At 38.9% G+C, this 21516-nt stretch overlaps 2 protein-coding genes across 12 annotated transcripts in view; one reads left to right on the forward strand and one right to left on the reverse strand.

Annotated features, from left to right (window-relative positions):
* phactr2 (phosphatase and actin regulator 2) overlaps positions 1–8787 on the reverse strand; it is a 45528-nt gene extending 36741 nt beyond the window's left edge. The window contains exon 1 of one of the 3 annotated variants that reach the window (XM_005947325.2): positions 8517–8787. In XM_005947325.2, the coding sequence (XP_005947387.1) occupies positions 8517–8658 (142 nt within the window). In that variant the 5' untranslated portion in view covers positions 8659–8787. Of the gene's footprint in view, positions 1–1293; positions 1381–8516 lie in introns of those variants that run through there. The other 2 variants (XM_005947328.3, XM_005947327.3) reach the window with 2 other exon arrangements.
* Positions 8788–10281: 1494 nt separating this feature from the next.
* Positions 10282–21516, forward strand: part of LOC102289782 (pleckstrin homology domain-containing family A member 1) — a 20960-nt gene continuing 9725 nt past the window's right edge. For 6 of the 9 annotated variants that reach the window (XR_317358.3, XR_317359.3, XR_317360.3 and 3 more), the window contains exons 1-4: positions 10282–10439; positions 17353–17584; positions 18667–18723; positions 18829–18874. Coding sequence is in view for 6 of the 9 variants with exons in the window: in XM_005947321.3 (XP_005947383.1) it covers positions 17444–17584; positions 18667–18723; positions 18829–18874 (244 nt within the window). In the remaining 3 variants the exon portion in view is untranslated. Of the gene's footprint in view, positions 10440–13139; positions 13223–17352; positions 17585–18666; positions 18724–18828; positions 18875–21516 lie in introns of all 9 variants that reach the window. The other 3 variants (XM_042220323.1, XM_042220324.1, XM_042220322.1) reach the window with 3 other exon arrangements.

The following is a 21516-nucleotide window of genomic DNA, read 5'->3' on the forward strand; positions in this document are numbered from 1 at the left end:
TGACCAACTATGGTCTGTGCAAACATATGCATATGAATGCACGCACACACGCAGATGCTGCTTTGCATTGCAAAACACTGTTTTACAAATTCACCGCAGCAATAATATTTTGTGTACTCATTTGGGTCTCAGCACAAGTCTGCCAGTGAAGGCAAAATCACACAATTAAAGGATGGTTAAAGCAGTTTATTGTAAAGCTTACCTAGGACAGCAACAATCGTCTTTGTTCAAAATTTCTGTCTTGATTTATTGAGGCATGACAGCAGGGGCTTTGGCTATTAAACACTGTGATATGTTATGACAACCTCAGCAAACAGTAATTAAACTACATTAGATAACATGGGACTGATATAGCCTGCCTGCCCCCTCGTGTTGTGTGTGACACCAACCAATGTACAGACTTACCATTGTCATGTTGGCTAGCACACCCAAGATGGCTTCCAGCCAAGCACATTAGGAATTATTATCCTTAATAAGTTTTCTATTCTCTATAGAAATATTTATAACAAAGTTACAGCCATTAGATGCAGTCTTCACTCAGTCATATGAGAAACCCTAATGCTATAATGCAACTGTGAACAGACTTCAAAAGCAATCATTTCTTTTTACATTAAGTACACAACGATCGGTGCTTCATGAGCACTGCCAAAAACTCTTTCTGTCATCAACAAATCTGAACCTACCAGGACACTAGAGGTATAGTTAAGTGAAGATATGGAAACCCTTAATGTCATTTAGTCCTTTACAACACTCAATAACAATAGGATCTTATTAATATTCCAAACAGATGCTTGAGTCTCAAGTTTTCAAGCATATACTGCATGACTGGGTGTTGTCACTGGTATGCGCTGCATATTTATTTTAAATAATGAAACAATGCAAAGCGTTACCAGAAAAACTGCTCGAGCCTGAAGAAAGTCAGACTCTCATACAAAAGTTGCAAAATAATTAAAGGCTTTAATAATGGGGACATTAAAGAGCTATCTGACCCCCATTTATTTCCCCCACTGTGTGCTCATTTCTTTCTTCCGGCTAAACACGAGCATTTTAACCAGAGTGTTTCATAACTCAGGTGATACAGACCCAGGATTTACAGCCTATGCCTACACTTAACATGTAAAGCAATCCTAGGCTAACAGGTGACAACCAAAGCAAAGGACAGCATGTTAGGTGAAGACCCAGTAGCTTCTGCTACTGCTGCACAGACACACAAAGTCAGAGAGACACTGGATCATTTAAAAAATAGAAAGATATACAAGGAAGTACAGCTTATTATATAAGGAGGAAACTTACTGTCATGTTCCATGACTTGACCCAGGGAATATTATCAGCAGTTTGAGTTGATCCTTGCCTCTTCCAGACACACAGCCTCTCTGCCTCCAGCCCTCCCCCTTGCCAGTTCCCCCTCCCTCTTTCTCACCGTCTGCCTGCTTTTCCTATTCTTTCTCTCTCTCTCTCTCTCTCTCTCTGTTCCTGTATTACCCTCTCTGCCTCTCTCTCTCAGTCTCTCTACACTGTCTGCTACTCACTTGCTCCTCCTCCCTTCCTCCCTCCCATCTGCATCCCTTTGCTCCAGAAAATACCATTAAAAGTTAATGTTTGTTTCCATCTCAGGTCCTCGTTCTCTCTCCCAGTCCCATCCTGCGTTTATCTCCATCAAACTGTCAGTCAAGTTTTTCCTTCTTCTTACGGCTACCCAGTCTGGCTCCATGCTCATCTATTTTTTTTTAACTCTACCCCATCCCCATGGGTTAAAATCCCACAGTGACGTAAAGGGGAAGGAAGAAATAGAAGAAGCAGAAGAAAAATATGGCACAGCAGATGCAATCATTCAAACACACACTCGCATAGTAGAAAAACTACATAGAATTCATACACGCCAGTCCTAATAATCTAATGCATTTTTACTGTTGTATGCTGTTTGTTGAAATTGCTAATGCTTTGGCAGTTGCATACCTAAACTTCCATGCTAGTAAATCAAACCAATATGAACTGAATACCTGCATGGGTTTTCTCTAGGTTCCTCCTGCAGGTCAAAGACATGAACTGCAAGAGCTGAACTCAGGGGTGGGCAATTAATTTTCTCAAGGGGTCACATAAGAAACTGGGGTTGTTTTGGAGGGCGCCTATATGTTTATAAGAGATAAAATTAGTATTAAGCAGAATAAGGTAACTCAGTTCTGCTTAATTGATGTTACGCAAAATTGGATTGACCAAATGTGTGCACTCCTCCCAGTTTTTTTTTTTACGTGGCCCCTTGGGAAAATGAATTTCCTGGTGATTGTAAGTTGTAAGTGTGTGGTTGTCAGTCTCTCTGTTTTAGCTTCATGATGATGAACCAGTGTGTGCCCCAATATCAGCTTGGAGAGGCTCCAATGCTTGTGACTCTGAGTTGAACGAGTAGTTAATATAATAAATGGTTGAATTGAAAGGAAAATAAAAGAAAAATAAACAAAAGGTAATGTATTGTGTATATAAATATGTCTCAAATGCAGTGATATAAAGCATCATAAAAGCCACAAATTGCATAGCTCAAGCACACGTCATGTGCGACCCATAAAAACAAAAAACAATAAGAAAAAAACACTTCCTCATACCAGCTTAACCACCATGGCCATAACTCAAGAAATCATACAGTAAAGCCTAAAGCAAAACATTAATACACGAAAGTCACAACTGAACTCACATATGAAACCTGAAAGGGGAAAGAGGAGTCCAAACACACAAGTCTTAGGGCATAGGTGAAACTAATGAGAAATCAAAAAGGAAGCAAAAATATCAGAGATGCACAAAAAACTCTTTACCAAAATAAAACAGGAACTGAGAATGATTAAAAACAAGAAAACAAACAAACACATAAACAGAGTTAGACAAAAACCAGGAAACACACCAGGAGACATTAGGAAAATATGAAAACCAGAAACCCAAGAATGGATTTCAGTTAAATGAACAGGGACCGTGACCATGACACACTGTTATAATCCCCTTAAAAATGGAAAAAAAAAAAATTCCACACTATAACGGAGGAATGGAAAGACAGATGTGGTCATATTTCACAAGGTTTTCAGATACTGAATTTTTACTGTCCACCTCTTAATTTAATTAATTACTAAGTATTAAGTACACACACTGAGTCTGAAAAGACACGGACGTAAACTGCAGCTGTCTAGTGGCCTTTCCCCCCTCCTCGTTTTAACCCCATTTATGGCTTATTGAATATTACAGCTAAATTAAGAAGACAGCTGAAGACTGTGGCCCAACGAAAAGAATATAAACATAACATTTGTGAGAATCATATCTCTATAAAAATCAACAAACATACTCACACACAATGAGAGAGAGTCAGGTGAGGGCAGGTAGAATAAAAAATGCAAGAAAGATGAAGTGCCATGGCCTCTGGTCTGGTTACAAGGTTTTTGGGGTGGTTTTGTTGTTTTCACTCTTGTTCTAGCGCTTTACATTTTTCATTGTGTGCTCTTGATTCTTGCTTTGATTTTTATCTAAATTCAACATTTCTTTATCTTTGTTTTGTGTATTTGCTGTATTCCACTGAGGAGTCTAAGTTTTATTTCATCTAGATTATTATCGTTATTATTATTAGTAGTAGTCTCCCTAGTGTCTATGTTTATGCCTCCCTCTGTGTGCCTTTGTTCCTGACTTCTTATTAAATGTTTCTATTAAATTTTGTGTTTGGCTATTTCCTGTTTTACTTTGAAAGTTAGTTCTCTTTTTCCCTGACTGTGTGTACCTGCTGTTAATGGTTTCCTCTAGTGTTCTGCCTGTTCCCCCAATTAGTGCTCTGTGTTTATATATAGCCCTGTGTTCCTCCTTTGTCTGCTAGTTCATCTGTTATGTTCCTCGGTGTGCTCTGTCTCTGTGCTCATCTTTGGTTCTATCTGTGCCTTTTGGGACTTTGTTAATGTTCAAGTTTCTTATCAGCCTTTTGTTGCCAAGCCTGCTTGGGTCCTTTCCTGATCGCTTTCTGTGGTACTAAGAGCCAGATAGATGGTTATTTCCTCTCTCTTCGTTTCTCCCATTTACACACACACACAGGCGCACGCACTAAATAATTAAATAAGTTTTATATCAACAAAAGTTAGGATTATTGCGTGTCTCTTTTAGATATCTGCTGCATATTTATGTTGGCTGTGCACGTCTACTAAGCACAGGTGATTTTTAATTTTCTGTTTATTATAAAGCATATCTATTTCACATTAAAGTCCAATCTGTGGAAAGAAAAAAATGGGTCAGAGCACGATAAAATGTGCTGATGGACTGAGAATAACAGATATGCGTGTGTGCATGTGTGCATGTGTGTGTGTGTGCATGTGTGAGTGTAAGCCAGTGTAAACAATGTAAGTTAAGTGGACTGAGAACAAATATGGTGTCCACACACAAACATTAGTGCTACGTGTCAAGTGTCAGTATTTTCCTGTATTATTGTATTTGACTCTCTTAATATTATTTAATTCTGTTCTCAAATGATATTTTTTTTTATACATACATATAATTTATCTATCTTATACCTGTATTTTTTAATCACTAGTGTCTCTCTTCTGCTGGATTTTTTAATTAACATACAGAGTGATTATGTAATTCCCACTTCACGCTTAAACATACACTTGCTTTATGTAAACATCATTATTAGAGGCTGTGCAGAGTAATCATCCTGCTCATTTTCAGCCGAGGCGTTTCAACATATATTAATAAAGTTAAAGGCTTATTAAGTAACTGCACAAAGTTACTGTTAGACAGATGGAGGGGGAGTAAGAAACAGAGAAAGTGAGACTTTGACTTTTGATTCAGTCCAATGAAAGGGCTCCCAATAAGCGAGAAGAACAGAAACTGGCTCATCAACTCCAGTAACACCCACCCACACAGGCACACGCATGATCACACGGAAAAGAAGCGAATAGATTAAAAAAGCATTAAAGTGCCAGTATCTAACAAGATAATCAAAAAGAGATGCAGTCTTATTCTCTTTTTCACAGTTTAATGTGAGAGCAACACATAAAGTCCATCCAAAACCTTACCAAGGCTGAGTGTGATTATTAAAAAGGAAAGAAAATCAGTTTCTTAGAATTAGCATTCAAAGAGTGTTCATGAAGATTTCAGGGAGTGTACTAAAAAACCAAGGCAACAGAGCTGATCAAGAATAATTATTGGATTTGGAGTTGCCTTTTGTTTGTCTGCTGGCATAATCATGAGGTCATTTAAAATGCAGCAACAGCAGGCCAACAGGTTCTGATGAATTGCGTTCGGAATGTGCCTGTAGAGCAACACATAGGAGAGTTTACTGAACGTATGGCTTACTCACACTTCACTACTGAAAATGAAATAGGTTGTGCTGTAGGCTAGGTTTTCAATATTTTTAAACTTTGACGCCAGAAACCAGAGTTAACCATTACCTAATGCCTTGCTTTGCTCAAAACAGGTATAATCACAATGACCCTTTGAGAGCTCGCTGACGTGTTATTTTTAGGGGTGGAATTACTGCCTCACAGCAGGGTCATTGATAAATTCAAATGTGATGGTATTATGTAAAAAACATATATCATCATAAATGTAGCTGAAACAAGGTGGTTGTATTTTGCTACATACTAGCCATAGTCAAATAAGTTAATAGATCCTAAAATGTGGTCTACATTTGGTTACAGATGGATTCCTCTGCTGCCCCATCACTTGGCACACATTTCATGACATCGCTACATCTATCCGTTGTAATTGGAATAAAAAAACAATACATTTCACATTAAATATTTTCTTTTTAGAAGCTTTCAATTGACACAGCAAATATTAAACCAAAAATCCTTTCTCTGAATCGTCTATCTCCAGGATTTAGAAATTGAGCTCTCAACAAAATCTATTAAAAATGAATGATTTAGTGATTTCCAATTCCATTTGAGACTTTTGAAAAGAAAAAGTCGAATGTGGTTATAATAAGTGAACACTGCAACATAGATGGTGTTTTTATTCGCTCCAAAAGCAAAAACCATAACTTTTTTGGGGTATGTCAGTGGCTGCTGCAGAAGCCACATCGGTAGCTAAAGATGTGTGGGCAGTGAAGGGGGAAGGGCAGCTCACTGCATTTCAGTACATTTTAACAAGCAGTTATCGCAGGCTAAAAGGGTCTGTAATCAATGTAATTTCGAGGCAAGTACCCGCAAGAAGCCAAGCTACCAGAAAGCTGACACTCCTCTGTTGTCTTCTTTGCTTTGGTCCTCTCCTCCTCCTTAATCATCCAGTCCTCGCATCCCTTTCTGCCTCCTCTCTGCTCTTCGCTGATTTCATAATGTTCCCTTGTCTGCATACAAATGCCTCACTTGCTTTCCACTCTTTGGTCTGTTTGTTCACTGTTGCTCTTCTTTGTCTTAATTCGTACTTTTTGTTCTTGGCCTTTCCTTCTATCTTTCTCCTCTATTTTCTGGCCTCTTGTACCATTTTATCTCCTCCTCTACTTTATCCCTCTCTAATTAGGACAGCGAAACAGTACCCATCTGGAGGACAACATATTATTTACAAAGTACATCAAAGGCCATCTTAGCATGCGCATTATCCACATATAACCTAAGAGCCGTGAAGTGCATTGGTGTACATGCTTTGTTATTCTTATGCACATTCAGGAAGTGATAGAAAATTACACCAAAAATTAAACTGAATCTTTTGTCAGTCTTTATTCAGACCCACTTTACTCAAAAACTTTCTGCCTTGATTTAGCCACATAATATCTCACAAGACTGTGGTTTCTTATTCATTTTTAAAGGGAATGCTTAGATAATTCACTTTTACTTAAAAGAGCCTATTTTGTTTTATCATTTAATTATGCTTCCTGTTGCCTTGCATGTTCTCAAGTATGTGGGCGGCATTTCCTTTTTATTCTCATATATTTTATAAACAAACCATACTTAGCATGAAAAGAACATCCCTCCCTTCTGCCATTAATCATGCTAATATTCCCCACCGGAGCAATTTTATATTGGGAAGGGACATTTCTCAGAAGCTCGATCAACTTCATCCCTTCTAGTCAAAAAAAAGAAAAGAAAAAAATATGATTCTGTAAAATGACAGATATGGTCTGTGTCATTTGCGATGTGTACTACACTATTTCTAATCTCACATCATCTCAGTCAAAATAAACCCAGCCTCCCACCATCAGTCCACACCTGGGTGACGTAATACGTTTGAGTTGATGTGTGTGCTGTTTTTAAGGATCATTGTTAGGAAAGGTGAAATAGCGCCCCCTGTTGCAACAAATCGTTCAGTTTACAATATAGTGTGTTTTGTACACATTACAGTCATTGTATAGTCTAAACCGGTTGTTTGGAACCTTACATATGTTTAACAGATTTGAGTGAAGATTACATATGTACGGGCACTTATAGGAAATATTTAATAATCTTGCAACTGGTGAAGTTCAAAATGCAAACTGGCAGGAGACATAAATAACTTTGGGCATCTATTTTCCTAACGGCTCCACTGCACAATCATTTCCTGTAATTACAGCCTAACGGTAAACACAGGACACTTACTGTGGCAACTGTAGACAAGCAATATAACTATTAACTATTAACGCAAATGTTATTTGTATGCTATAATGAATTGATCCCATTTAAGAAGAAAAAAAGTCCTCACCAAAAGACAGTGAATTAATAAATGTTATGTCTGCAAACTGTGTCAGAGCAGAGGGAGGCGTGTGAATTGGTCAAACAGCACGGCCCGAGTTAAAACAGTGTAGATGACTGATAGGAAGTGGTTCAAACCACTAAAGCAGTATATAGGCCTGCAAGCCACGGGCTTCAGGCAGCAAAACCCTGACAGTGACATTTAAGAAAGTCACCGCGGACACATGGTTAACACAGTGAAAGAGGTCTCACACTGCATCATTTTAACACCCTGTCCCCGAGTATTGGTTTTACATTTTACCTCTGAGACCTTTCGATATCTAATACCCAAATAAATAACCGATATTGTTATTATACTGAAACTGCACACTTGCTAACTTCAGTTACTGGTGAATTTAATTATGTGTCACACCCTGACGTGACAAAGACGATATCCATGCAATTTATTGTGTAACTTTGAGAAAAAAAAATAGGTGTATCCACTATATATGGTTATGAATTACAAGTGTGTCACAACAAAGCAATGAATTACTACGGTAATTATTGTGTTCTATGTATGAACTGTATGAATTGTATGAACAAGAAAGCAGAATTAAGTATAAAACAAAACAAACAAACAAAAACTGGCTTCTTTATTTGCTTTTTTTTTTTTTTTAATTCAGCCCAAAATGTGAGAGGAAGAGATACGACGACTATTTTGGGTTGGAGAACAGGAAATCAGAGGAAGCAATTTGGAGATGTTGTCTAGCAAGACGTAACTGCTATAACTTGCTTAACCTTAACTGTTGATTAAAGAAAGCTAGCTGAAGCCTGTTTTGTGCTTATTAAGCACCTTTGTCTCAAACTTCCTTATTCTTTTTTTTTCTTGGCCCACTCGTGAGAGGTCTCTCCTACCTGAGCGGGCTCCCCGGAGCTTGAACAAAACTCTAGCTCGAAATCCGGAGGTATCACTCTGAGAGCGGCACCTGTGGCGGGGCCACAGCTGTGGAAAAAGCCTCATCTCCCGGTAGGTATCCCCCTCCTCTTCGTCGGCCATTGTCGCCTCGTTTGTCAACCCGCCAGGCGAGGGGAGTAACAAGTTCACAGTGAAGAGAAAGCGAGAAACCTCACAGGAACCTGCTGAACATCAGCACACCGCCTGCTCCTCCTCTTCAAAGTTTTCTTAGCCCGCAGACAGTACGTGTTCCTGTGTTTGTTCACGCCCATCATCTGCCGCTGCAAACAGGTTGGCTTGCTGTTATGACTAAGAACAATTGTGAAAGGCAGTGGCAGCTGCCTACCCATTATCCCACTCACTGCTGAAGCTGTTTCCATTTTGCATGACTTAAAAGAAGAAGACGGAGTTTAAGCAATGCACATTATTGCATGCATTTGCGTCACACAGCTCTTAGCTGTAACTTAAGGCGGCATGCATGGAAAATAAATATCTTCAGTGCACAGAAACTCCATTACAGTCATACATAAGACATTTACCGAAACTGCATCTGGATGCAGGACCTGGGAGTTGCATGCATTTTCTCCTGCATGAGTGAACCGTATGGACAGATAGCAGCAGAAAGTTATATTTATTAAAAATAAACTAAAAACAGAAAATATGAGGCGCTTTTGCATAAAAAAAATGTTTCTTTGTTACACATAGTATATATGCTTCCTCTACACATTTGTTACACATCTTACGCAATAACAAATTTCTATTTATCACCACGGGATAATCGCAGGACTCGGTCGATGCAGGCTTTAAACGTAAGATGTCGCTAAATCACTACTCTGCTGATTTCCGTCCAGGTTTACACCCAGTGCTTCATTTTCACATTATTATGTAGAGATCTCTCACTCTGCACTCATTTTTCAAGCACCAAATATTTTGATAATCTTTAAATATGACTGGTTTGACAGTGTTTGTGTGACAGAAAGTGGTACACAATGCTAGCACAATGCTACAGTCAGATATATTATATTTGAATCTAACTCTCCCAGCTCCTCCAACAATAATTGAAAAGAAAGATGTTTTTTTTTTTTTATTGTGGTTACATGTGATAATCTTTTTATGTTCCCATTTACACTGTTATTTCAGCTGCTGTACTGCCAGCTTACAGTCTCTGGGTTTCAGTACTGCCTCTTCATATTATTTATCATATTTTTCATCATTTTTACTAAAATCTGTCAAACTTGACTTTTTTGGTACCTTGTCACTTTCCCTGTTGTGCATAGCATTAGACAGGCTGAGGCTGTAATAAAAAGCCTTCCCTGACTGGGGTAAGTGCCAACGCTAGTCCCGCAAAGCGGTCAAAATATGGGACATTGTGCCAAGATTTCTGACGAGTGGACAAGGCTTAAAAATACTGTCCAGTCCCACATAAAGAGGGACATCTGGTCACCCTGACATTTATACTGAGCAGATTGCAATTAAATCAAACCTATAAACATACACATATATTTACATGTTATTGAAAAAATACTTGCTCAAACGTCTGATGCAAACTAAGTATTTAGTGTTAGTTTTTATTTATTATTTAATCGAAATAATAATATATGACGAATTGTACTGTATTATACTCCTATTACACATGGATTCATAGAAAAATTATATTAAAAAAAACACAAATACAAATCTAAACGACATAGCTCTATCGATGTTTTTGTTAAGCGTCAGAGTGATCATCTTCATAATAGACGATCTGCGGTCGTCGCTCAGCAGTAGGAGTGTTGGATCCCTGTCCTGAATCGGAGGAGATGGGCTGAGGTATAGAGCACAGACCCAACAGCAACCGAGATCCACGGCGGTTCAGCGCACCACTTACAGGAGGGACGACTTGGGTAAGCTGACATGGGTCGTTAAACTAAATGAATTAAGCTACTAACTTTGTTGTTTCATACACTTGAAGTTGTCCGTTTAATATTTAACGAAGCGGGCTAGCAGGAGCCGCCAGTGTTAGCTCGGGGTTAGGTTAACGTTTGTGACAAAACTTCTTTCTCCCAGCTAGTTATAAACGGTCGAGCAGTAAAGAAAAAGCAGTATTAGGGGAGATATATTGTAATTCTCCGTGTCTTGCGAATCGTTTTACAAGTTTGCGGCACGCTAAGTACAAGCTAACATGAACCATATCGTTCTCAGTTAAGTTGAGGCCAGGGAGCCACAGCCACAGCTGCTGATGCTGCTAACACAGCCGTTGTCAGCGTGTTGTGGTAAGCTGGAATACCCAACGTTAGCTAACAGTTTGTGGTTGTGATGTTATATTTACGCTGGGATTATGGACTCTTGTTTCCTAAATCCTTTGGTTTAGACGCGCAGGACTCAGCTAGTAGACTAAACCCACTGAGCATCTTCGTTTTGCCTTACTTTGGAAATAGAAAAATCTAGACTAGGCATTGCTGTGGTGCGAGAAACCTGGGTGACCAAGTAACTGTTAAGGCTGAAACCGGGCTCTATTTAAAGGTTTCTGGTGAGAAATTATTTGTTTTATTTGAACTAGAATGGCCTGACCCACAAAGAGCAAGTGAAGTCCCCTGCCCCTTTAGTTAATTACCTTTAATCCCTTACCATTGTTTTCTCTCCCTTTTATTTATTTCATTTGTTGCGTTTTTTCAATCCACATCCTGACACAAGCAGCATAAACCTTTACTCTGCAGTTACTATTTCCAGTTGCTGTGGTACTTTAGATGTTACAGCAGCAGTTTAGGACCATGAAAACAAAATACTGACTGTCCAGTCCTAAATGTTGACTTATGACTTGGGTATCTTGTGACAGTGTTTGTGTTAGTGAGGCCTTCCAGCAAATGTAAAGAGTCAGTCTACCTGGGAAATGTTTGACCTAGAAAGAAGTGGGCTGTTATCACCATCTTATCTTAAGAGGTTGACCTTTAAACTTGTAAATCTTCACTGTAGTCTGGTTAGCACTTTCAACAATTTATTGTAATGTTTCCTTGTATCTTTCCTAAATTTAATTTACAGTGAAAACCGTGCTGTGTGATCCCATACAGAATTTTTGCGTTTCTAAGTATCCTGGTAGTGATCTGTTTTGAATCCTTACTAGAGAAACCCAGATATGCTACTCAAATAGAGGCTGGGTTACTGATCACTGCTGTGGATTGCTTTCCTTGGCACAATTATGCGTGTCCTGTAAGGAAAATTTTCAAAGATTTACTTGCGAGGGAGCTGAATTATCGTAAGGATATTATGACCATTGACCCTGGACACAAAAATACCTACTGTGCAAAAACTGCACTCTGTCCATTCTGTATTTGCTCTTACCTAAGCACAAGAGGTAGCTTGCACTGTAACATATAGTAGCTTACAGCCATCTCCGGTGAGTTAATATGAACTTATATTTGTTATTTTGACAGTTGAATTACTGATGTGTTGTTATGTTCTATATATGTCCTGTATAATCCCCAGCGGGGGATTATATATCCCCCCATATGCAGACATACTCACTGTGATGAGCCCCTTTGACAAGGGAGCAGCTGAAAGTAGAAAGGAGTGCAATATATTTGACCATATTAAATCCAGCTCTTCATCACAGATTCATCAAGATCTTTGTAACGGTCAGTCATCACTGCTTCTGGGGAATGCCTTCTTTGGGAAACACTTGGCTCGGGAGCTGCCACCAGTCCTCACCGAGGCCTTCCCCAAACCGCAGTCTCAGACCTAGATCTAGCTCTCTGCATTCTCCTTTAAGGAACATTGTCAATCAAATTCAAGATGTGATAACTATTAATGAAAAGAAGTCAAACACAAACTTTAAATGAAACTGAAGTAAAAAAAAAAAATAATTATTGTCTACATTAACAAATTTCTTCTGGGGTCCAGATAGTTCAGATTCAGTCCCATAAATGTGTTGGTGTAAATAATTTCATCTGTATTTAAGGAGAAGGCTCATTTTAATAAATAATCATGCACATTTTTCCTCTGCAGGAGATGTTAGGGATGTAGCTAGTGCTACCTTTGCTACACCACCTCTATTACTTGTCTACAGACCTCATGAGAACTTGGGTTAACAGCATTGGAATTTAGTCTGTGTTGTCATTGTGTGTGCGTTTGTTTTTTTTGTTGTTTGTTTGTTTTGTTTTTAAATGTTGACCCACTAGATTGACAGGTGACCTGTGACATATACATGTTTTTAATCAGCCATTTTACAAAACAGTCTTTTTTGGGGGGGTCATGCTTACTGCTATACACCAAAATACAGTTTTTATTTCATATACGATGTGATTAGTTGAACTGATAAAATGTCCACTGTTGCTTCAATGTTTGATGTTAAGAGTATGGAGGTGGGCATGTATGTTGACTTTAAAAACAGTGGTAGTGAAAAACTTTTTTTTTATAAAAAAAGAACTATAAACACTTAAACAGTTGACCTTGAGGCGCCGCTTCTCTGTCCTGAGCAAAGTTGTACAAATCTTTTTATCGATGAAAGTGCAATTTTGTAAACTACCATAAAGTTCAAAGTTGTTAATTGATCATGAGAACTGGATATTTGCTGTGTTTACTGAGGATATGATCTCATTGGTTTCAAGGTTGTCTCACCTGATCCAACAAGAGATAAACCAATAGATAACAGGAAGAGTGGGTGCATTCAGGTCCCTCCTGCTTTCAGTGAGTAAGTTTTAATAGGCCTTGGTATTACTCACCTTCTTGATGTGAACTCAAGTGACACCTAGATATATGCTTCCTCTACACTGTTTATTTAATCAACAATATTGCTGTTTATTTACACTTCTTAGTGAAATGCGAACTGTAAATGAAATGTAGATTTCTCAATACTGAGTGTAAGGCATGATTTAAACCAATATGAAATGTTTTTGCATTATATTTAAAGGCTTGACTACAAGCTCTGCAGTCTTGCTCAGGCCTTTTTTATGGGATGGCAATGGCTCAGGACATAGATCAGGTCACCTGCTAATTGGAAGATAGGTGGTTGGCCAACGTATCCTTGGGCAAGATATAAAACCCTAAGTTCCTCCTCATGTGTTCACCGGAGTGTGAATGTCAGAAAGCACTTGGACATGTGTGTCTGGAAAGTATTCTCTGCACTTCACTTGTTCCACATTTTGTCATATTGCAATGTTATTGCAAAATGGACTAAATTCATTTTTCACTTTAAAATTCTACACACATTACCTATAATTACAAAGTGAAAAGGGTTTGCTTGAGATTCTTGCAGATGTATTAAAAAATTTAAAAAACGATGCTGTGAATACACGTGCACTGTCGAAAAAAAGTACTGTTATAAATGTGTGTGAATGAGACATGTTGTATAAAGCACTTCGAGTGCTCAAGTAGAGTAAATGAGCACCATAGAAGAACCAGTCCATTTACCATTTACATCATCACACACAGATGGAACATCATTGATGCCCAAGCTGAATAACAGTGCCCTAATATTGATCCTTGCACGACCCCCGTGTTACAAGTTCTTGTGTGTGTTGGAATTAAAATAATATTATCTGTGTCATAGATTTTATGTAGATCCAGAAGCAATCATCTCACTACCCCACCTTTTTCTAAATTTGCCCTAACAACTATGGTTGTTAGAATTCAAATAGGGTAGAGTAGGCTGTGCTTTTCAGGTGTTCTACCAACTGGTCATTTGCAAACTTTTCAGCAACTTTGCAAACAGAAGCAAGCGCACAGGTCGAATTCTTTTCTTCCTGTCTGTCACCTGCCTTGTATAAAGGAGTTCCTACAGCAATTTTTAGAACGGAAGGAAATGCTGTATTTCACCGAGTTATTTATAATATAAAACATAAACAATTATTTATCTAGTCCCTTGTGAGTTTTTACATTTCATTAGGGGTTAAATAAATGTATTAACCTTGGACTCACCTGATTGATTGAAAGTTAATCCTGTGATGATATTTGAGAAAGCATGGAAATTAGATTCTCTCAAATATCTACCTGATTCTTCCAAAAACTAAACAAAACAATGCTGTGAGCTTAAGCTGCATACCCAGTCTGTATTTTCTTTGTATGTTTCATGTTCCCACATCTATACCAGCATCAGCCATACTGATGCAGATTCACTTCGGCTGTTTGGGTTCCCTAAGTAATTGTGAGGAAATGAAGTGCTAGCAAAGCTTTTGTTAGACGAGTCAAAATTGGTTTGCTTTTTGTTGGTCATATGTGGCTGATAAATTATTTTGGACTTTACTGCACTTTTTGTTTTTATATCTATAATATTTTGGCTGCTGATTACATGTTTTTAATGGTACTTGCCATGGGTTCATCAGTCAGTGTTTTCTTACATCTTTTTGCAGAGGATATCTATGTTCAAGTAGGAGCTAAAGGAAGATGCCAAAAATGGGTTTTTAAAAAAAGTATTACTAGTAGGCCTGCACGATTAATCGTTAGAAAATCGCGATCTCGATTCATACTTATGTGCAATCTCATTTCCAAATGACAACGATTTAAAAAAAAAAAAAAGACGACGATTGTACCGCATTTTGGTCCGGGACGTAATCTGCATGAAAACAAGCGCTCACTCTTCCTGCTCAACAAATGACAAGGGCGGAGCCTTATACCACATGATACAGAAGCTGTGCCGTGTGATGCTAAAATTAGCAGGAAAAAACAACGGAGAGCACGTCAGGGATGACGAGAAAGTGACAGGAGAAAATCCGTCCCGGTCAACCACCCAAACATCAATAACGGGAACCTTATACAGCGCTTCCCTATGAACGTCGAACTCCCGCAGGCACAAAGAAATTACGGAGGCTATCACTTATCACCTGACCAAAGATATGGCTCCCATCAACACTGTGCAAAACGAGGGATTTAGGAAAATGATCAACACCCTAGACAAATGCTACACTGTGCTGTCCCGCAACTATTTTTTCTATTGTTGCACTACCTGCTCTATACACGCAGTGTCGAGCAACAGTGGAGACGGAATTTCAAGCAGTACAACATTTTGCAGCAACAACAAAACGTGAGACATTTGTTGTTTTTATGTTTATTTATTGTTTTTATGTTTATTTATTGTTTTTATGTTCAGTCTCAACTGTTACGAAGTTGATGTGCAGTTAATAAGTGCAATAAATATTTATACTGGAAAAGAGAATCGTGAGAGAATCGTGATCTCAATTCTAAGCCAAAAAATCGTGATTTTCATTTTATGCAAAATCGTGCAGCCCTAATTACTAGTATAAAAAAACAAACAAAAAAAAAACAACCCTGTTCAGCAGAAGCTAGGAACTAAGAATAATGAAAAGCATTTTTCTACCTGATGCTGTGATGACAAAATAAATCCACATGATGTATTTAAATATGTTAAAACCCCCCATTGAAAGGCACTTTGGGTCAAACAAAGTCTAAGGGAGTGATCATTTTTTTAATGTTATATTGTTATAGTATGGAGGAAAAAAAAAATACATTTTAAAAATTTTCCCTTATTCCCTACTTAGTACATATCTTGGCTAACAAAGCTGTTATCCATATTTAATTGTATTATTATTATTATTATTATTATTATTATTATTATTATTATAATATCTAGTTTGCATTAAGACTTTTGATATAATCCTCCTTTTCTCTTGCCTATCTTTAAGTGTATTTAATTTCATCTTTTGTCAAATTCTTCTCTGCATCACAAAAATGGATGAGCATGCTTTCAGCTGAACTTTTGCAAAGTACTTTATTTACAGTGTCGCCAGTCTCCACAGAAACGTCTCTCACTTGACCTTCGGTGTGTACGTAGCGTTAAGATGGTCGTCTCTGACACTGGTGCTCCTTTCTGTAGCCTGTGTGTGAAATAGGATGACTCAGAAGCTGACTTTTATGGGTAGATGCATATTTTACGGGTAGATCCAGAAACTAACTGAGATGCTAACAGCCTAGACTCCCTGCACAACAAGCGGGCCTTTTGTCCCCTCCTTGCCCTCATCCACCCACACAGTGCTCATAATGTTCTGGAAAAAGAGCGCTTTATCTCGGCCTTCCACAGACTCATCTCACATATTGTGGGATTGGTTCAGAAAGACAGCAGCTTAAACAGGCTAATGTGACAATATCCCCACAGTAACACTGCACCCACCCACGCGAGTGCTGACATTGAGATGCGCACATTCAGACGTGTTGGTCTAAACATTTACTTTTCAGTTCATTAAAGGAGAGCAGCAGGGATGTGGCAGCACTCAGCAGGTTAAATATTGCACACTCTCTCCTGTGTGGGTCCTTTAGGTGTTGTGTTTTTTTTGTTTTTTTTTCTCCCCTCTCGTCTCTCCTTTGTGTCGAACATGACTGAGCTCACTGGTATTTTTTGGCAATACTCAAGCGGTGCTTAGCTGCGGAGGCAGGGAGGCGGGTTGAAGGGAGGGGATAGAAGGGGTTGGCCAGAGGCTTGCCAAATCGGATGAGAGAGAATTTGGGAGGAGATGACTGAGAAAGTGAGAAAAGAGAGACACCAAGGGAAGAGGGATAAGGGGTGGGGGGCAAGCTAGGCTGAGTGGAAGAGAGAGTGACAGTGTCGAGTATGTTTTACAGGGGGAAAAAAGAGGAAGAGAGAGCGGGTGAGGCTGATATAAAAGGATAAAGGCGGGGTTGTGGTTTGTGTCACATGATCCCCTCACTGGTTGTAGCCTAGTGAGATCCAGGTGGCAGAGACACCATAGATGCAGTAGATGAAGACAGCAAAAGAAAGGGAGAGCAAGACTCTGCACAAAGAAAACTTAAAATTCACCACGCACCCTCTTCACTCATTTTTCTTTCCTCTCTTTTCAATGTGTCCTTAAGGAATTCCTCCGTCCCGCTTTTCCCTTCTCTTCTCCCGCTCCTCTCTCTCCCTTCCCGGCCTAAGCGGGCTAGGGAATGTCCCGGTGGCGCGATGCCTTACGTGGACCGACAGAACCGCATCTGTGGCTTTCTGGACATCGAAGAGAATGAGAACAGCGGCAAGTTCCTGCGCCGTTACTTCATACTGGACACACAACAGGGAAGCTTGGTGTGGTACATGGACAACCCACAGGTAAAGACACAGAGATGTGTTAGCTTAGCTCTTAGCTTTACTGGAGGGTGGCCTCAGGGCAACCGTACAGGCAAACTGGGAAACTACATGCTGCAAATTTTAGTTATCATATAGATGATTGGCTTTCATGCAGGTGTATCTTGACTGTGAGCCACTGATCGCAGAGCCTCCTCTATAAATTATGTTTTTTTAAAAATTATATTCTAACATGCTTGGAAAGCACATTTTACAGACAAAGGAGGATCTTAGATCTAATGCGGTGTCTGTGTTGTAACTATTGGCAGACACTCCTCTAAATCATGTCAGAAAGGGCTGTCTGTGGACTGCAACACAGGGGAGTAACTTGTAGCTGGAGGTGTGTTTGGTGCTTTTCTTACCTGCAGCAGAAGCTGTGTGGCTCACACATGCCCAGCGCAAGCCTAACTGATGTTAACCAGCACGCATGTGCAGCATCAGTATCAGCATGTTTTGAGGTTGGTGTGTTTTGCAGCAGTCGTGCAGGCTGCAGGTATTCATCCATTTAAATAGGGAATAGAATGTACTCATGTTGTTGAGAGGGGCCCAAAGAGACTACAGTAATATTTGCACTGACTGTAGTGGTTGGCCATCAGTGTCTACTCTGTGCCCCATAGTGTCACTTTTTATATAGTGTAATATGTCCTCTGTTGGCACATAATCTGATTTAGATTTGCTGTATTTGTTAAGTGCCCTGTTACATCAAGTAATAAATGATGTAGAGCAGGAAAAAAATTGTAAATAATTGAATAAGTCTCTTTCTTTTTATAGATTGAAAAAAGTTAAATTTTAATGACGTTAAATCTGGATCTCCCAGTTTCAGAAACACAGGAAGGCACTGACATTAACTGGATGGAGTGCAGCCAACACATGCTGTACTTACTCTATAATATCGACTGGCTTTGCAGAACCTCACCCCCAGACCAGATCACATTTGATCTTCTACGGCTAAAGGCCTGCCTTACTGGCACTTGTATTGTGTATTGTGTATTGTATTGCGTAATTGCATCATTAGCTTGAGCTTCCTTTTTATTGCAAGTATTTTTCTTTTCCACCTTTTCCCACAGAACTTGCCTGTTGGTACGGTCTGTGTTGGTTCCCTCAAGCTCACATACATCTCTAAGGTAAGCTAGATCATCAAAGGAGCTACAAGGTTATATACTGGAAGACTTCACATTTTTTTAGTTGAGCTTGAACACTTAACGTCTGTGGGATTTGTTCTTATTTAGGTCAGCGATGCCACCAAGCTGAGGCCTAAAGCAGAATTCTGCTTCGGTAAGAAAATGCACGTCATCAAATCTGTTCTTCCAGTCAGGATATTAGCATAATAAAAGCATACGTTTTTGACAGAAGACTTCACTCTTGTTTTTAACATCTTGCATTTCAAATATTATTTTGAACACATTTTCCAATGATGTCACTAATGAGCCTTGGATAATATGATTCATAGTATTATTCATACTAAACAGGAAAACATCTTGCGTCTTTATAAAAATACAACTTGACAAATGTCTGAACTGCTTTGAAAACATGAGCAATGATGGTGAGTTTAACCACATGTTGACTAAGGTTATATTAAGGGTATCCAGCTAAGGGAGGACTATTTTTTTGTCCTTGTCTGCTCTCTCAACATGGTCAAGCACAGCTTTTCTCAGGTTTTTTCCACCACTGATCAAGCAGCATTGTTCAGCGTTGCGTGGTTTGTTAATGTAGAAAAATGCACGATGCTCCAGCAGTTAATGGCCTGGGTTTTTTTTGACCACGTTGAACTATTCTATAAGTAGAATTTATTATCTGTCCTATTTTAAAACAGTCTTTCGTGTATTGCTAAGGTTTTGTCTCATTCTTCTCACCTACTAGTTAATAAGGATATCCCGGGGCATTACCTATTGCTGACTACAATAAGTGAAACATTTTATAAAGGCATAAGTTGCTGGTGTCTTCTTCTGGTGCGTTGTTAGCTAATCTTGATGCACATTGATTCTGCAGTCTTTAGAAATGAGTCGCATTACTCTGTGTTTGTGGGTCCCTGTGATTAGAAAACTGACTCTTATGCAAGAACTTTCTTACTTACTATCTTTAAAATGGACCTACTGTGCTCTTTTCCAACTCCATAGTTTTATTTTTTGACTTGACAAGAGTAGCTTTAGCAGCTAGTGTAGTGGGTAACACGTTTGTCTAGAAATCCCTGGGAGGGTTGTGTTAGGAAGGGCATCCAGCGTAAACATCTGTGCCAAATCAAAAATGTGGATCCATCCGCTGTGGCGACCCCTTGTGAATATGCAGCAGCGGAAAGAAGAAGACTAGAGTTATTTTGCATGATTTCTAGTACAAAATATTCTTTATTTGTCTAATTCTGGGCCTCCGTACAACTCCAGAGTTATTCCATTTCTATCCTTTTGCTTTAAAGCCATCCTTCCTTTAAGCAAGCTGATTGGCTGCCTCTTGCAGGCAGAAGGTTTTAACAGTGAATGTGTGGGGCTTCAGTGCTCAGTTTAGTGACTGAGATGACCCTGTTTGGAATAACTCCACAAAAGAAACTGAAAATGAGCGTATAGAGCAGTCTGTAGCCTGAGCTTTTACTTCTCCATATGTTGATCTTATTAATTGAAACTTTGTGTAATATGAACACTTCTGGTAATGGTATACGGTAATTAATTTTATATGTTAAAATAAAAGGGTAATAAGGACACTCATTTTGTATGAGTGAATTATATAATCTTTATATTTTACCTGGACTGGGTATAATTTATGGGGTGTTGATAGCTTTTTAATATTGTTTGATGTCCTCTTTGCAATGTCCTTCAACAAAGAAATACATAGAGCCCTATTTGTACTTGTCTTCTTACCTCATGTGGCCAAGATGGGAAAAAATATTTAATAAAAACTATTAACTACTGTCAGATGTATTTATTTTTTAAGAGTAAACCTTCATCGCAGTGTTTGTTTACTAGCCTAAGTCTTCATCTGTCCAGTTCAATAGCAGGAAATACTAGTGTGTGACAATATGTTCACACTGCATGTGTATATCTGGCTGTGTACACAGCAGTTGCCTTGTTGAAGTTATGACAGGATGCCGACATCCTAATCAGAACCTGATTCGCAGACGTGAGAAGCTATTTTTAAATTTTGTCTGATATCCATGAATCGTGCTCCTCCCCTTTTCCTGTGTCCAGCAAGCCAAGGCATGATATAGGGTGAAGCAATGTTGACATTTAATTTATAGTTTAAAAAAACTCAAACAGACTTTTGTTTGCAGCTCATATGCGATGGAGAAAGATTAAGAGCAACTGTGTGAACTTTGGCTTTTGTCTGCATTTCCCAGCAGCATGCATTGTTTTGTTATGTGTAACTATGAGTCAGATCTGATACCCCTTCTCCCAGATTTCATTCCAGCGCCAAAGATACCACTGCAATTCCACTACTGCCGAATAGTTTATCACTCCCACAAACAGTGGACAGATTTTAGCTCAAGACTGTTGGACAATTTCCTCCTGGTCATCTGCTTGAGGCCAGATAGACAGAATTATTTTGCAGGAAAGTAGTGGAATAGTGTATTGAGGTGTCCAAGATCTGGAATAAATACACAGAACGGGGAAGAATGATCTTCATTGTGACACAGTTTGCCTTTTGCCTTTTCACAGCTCTCCCCCGCCTGATTTACCAGGCCAGCTTTAATGTAATTTATTGCTATGGTGTCAGAAGGAAATAGAGGAGACACAGGGACGGTTTGAGCTGCAGAACTGAAGGATTTATGGCAAAGCCAGAGAGAAAAGAGACTTTATTTCTTTCAGCATCTAAATCCTGATCCATAGCTAATCAGCATTTGACCCAAAAATTTCTTCATGATTGAAATGCAGTTTTCTCATGTTCATGGCTGTAAAACTGTGAGAATATTTGGTTGTTGGTACCCCCCC

Source organism: Haplochromis burtoni, unplaced genomic scaffold, assembly GCF_018398535.1.
Source record: "Haplochromis burtoni strain Fernald_Lab_line unplaced genomic scaffold, NCSU_Asbu1 Contig_46, whole genome shotgun sequence".
Classification (NCBI taxonomy): domain Eukaryota; kingdom Metazoa; phylum Chordata; class Actinopteri; order Cichliformes; family Cichlidae; genus Haplochromis; species Haplochromis burtoni.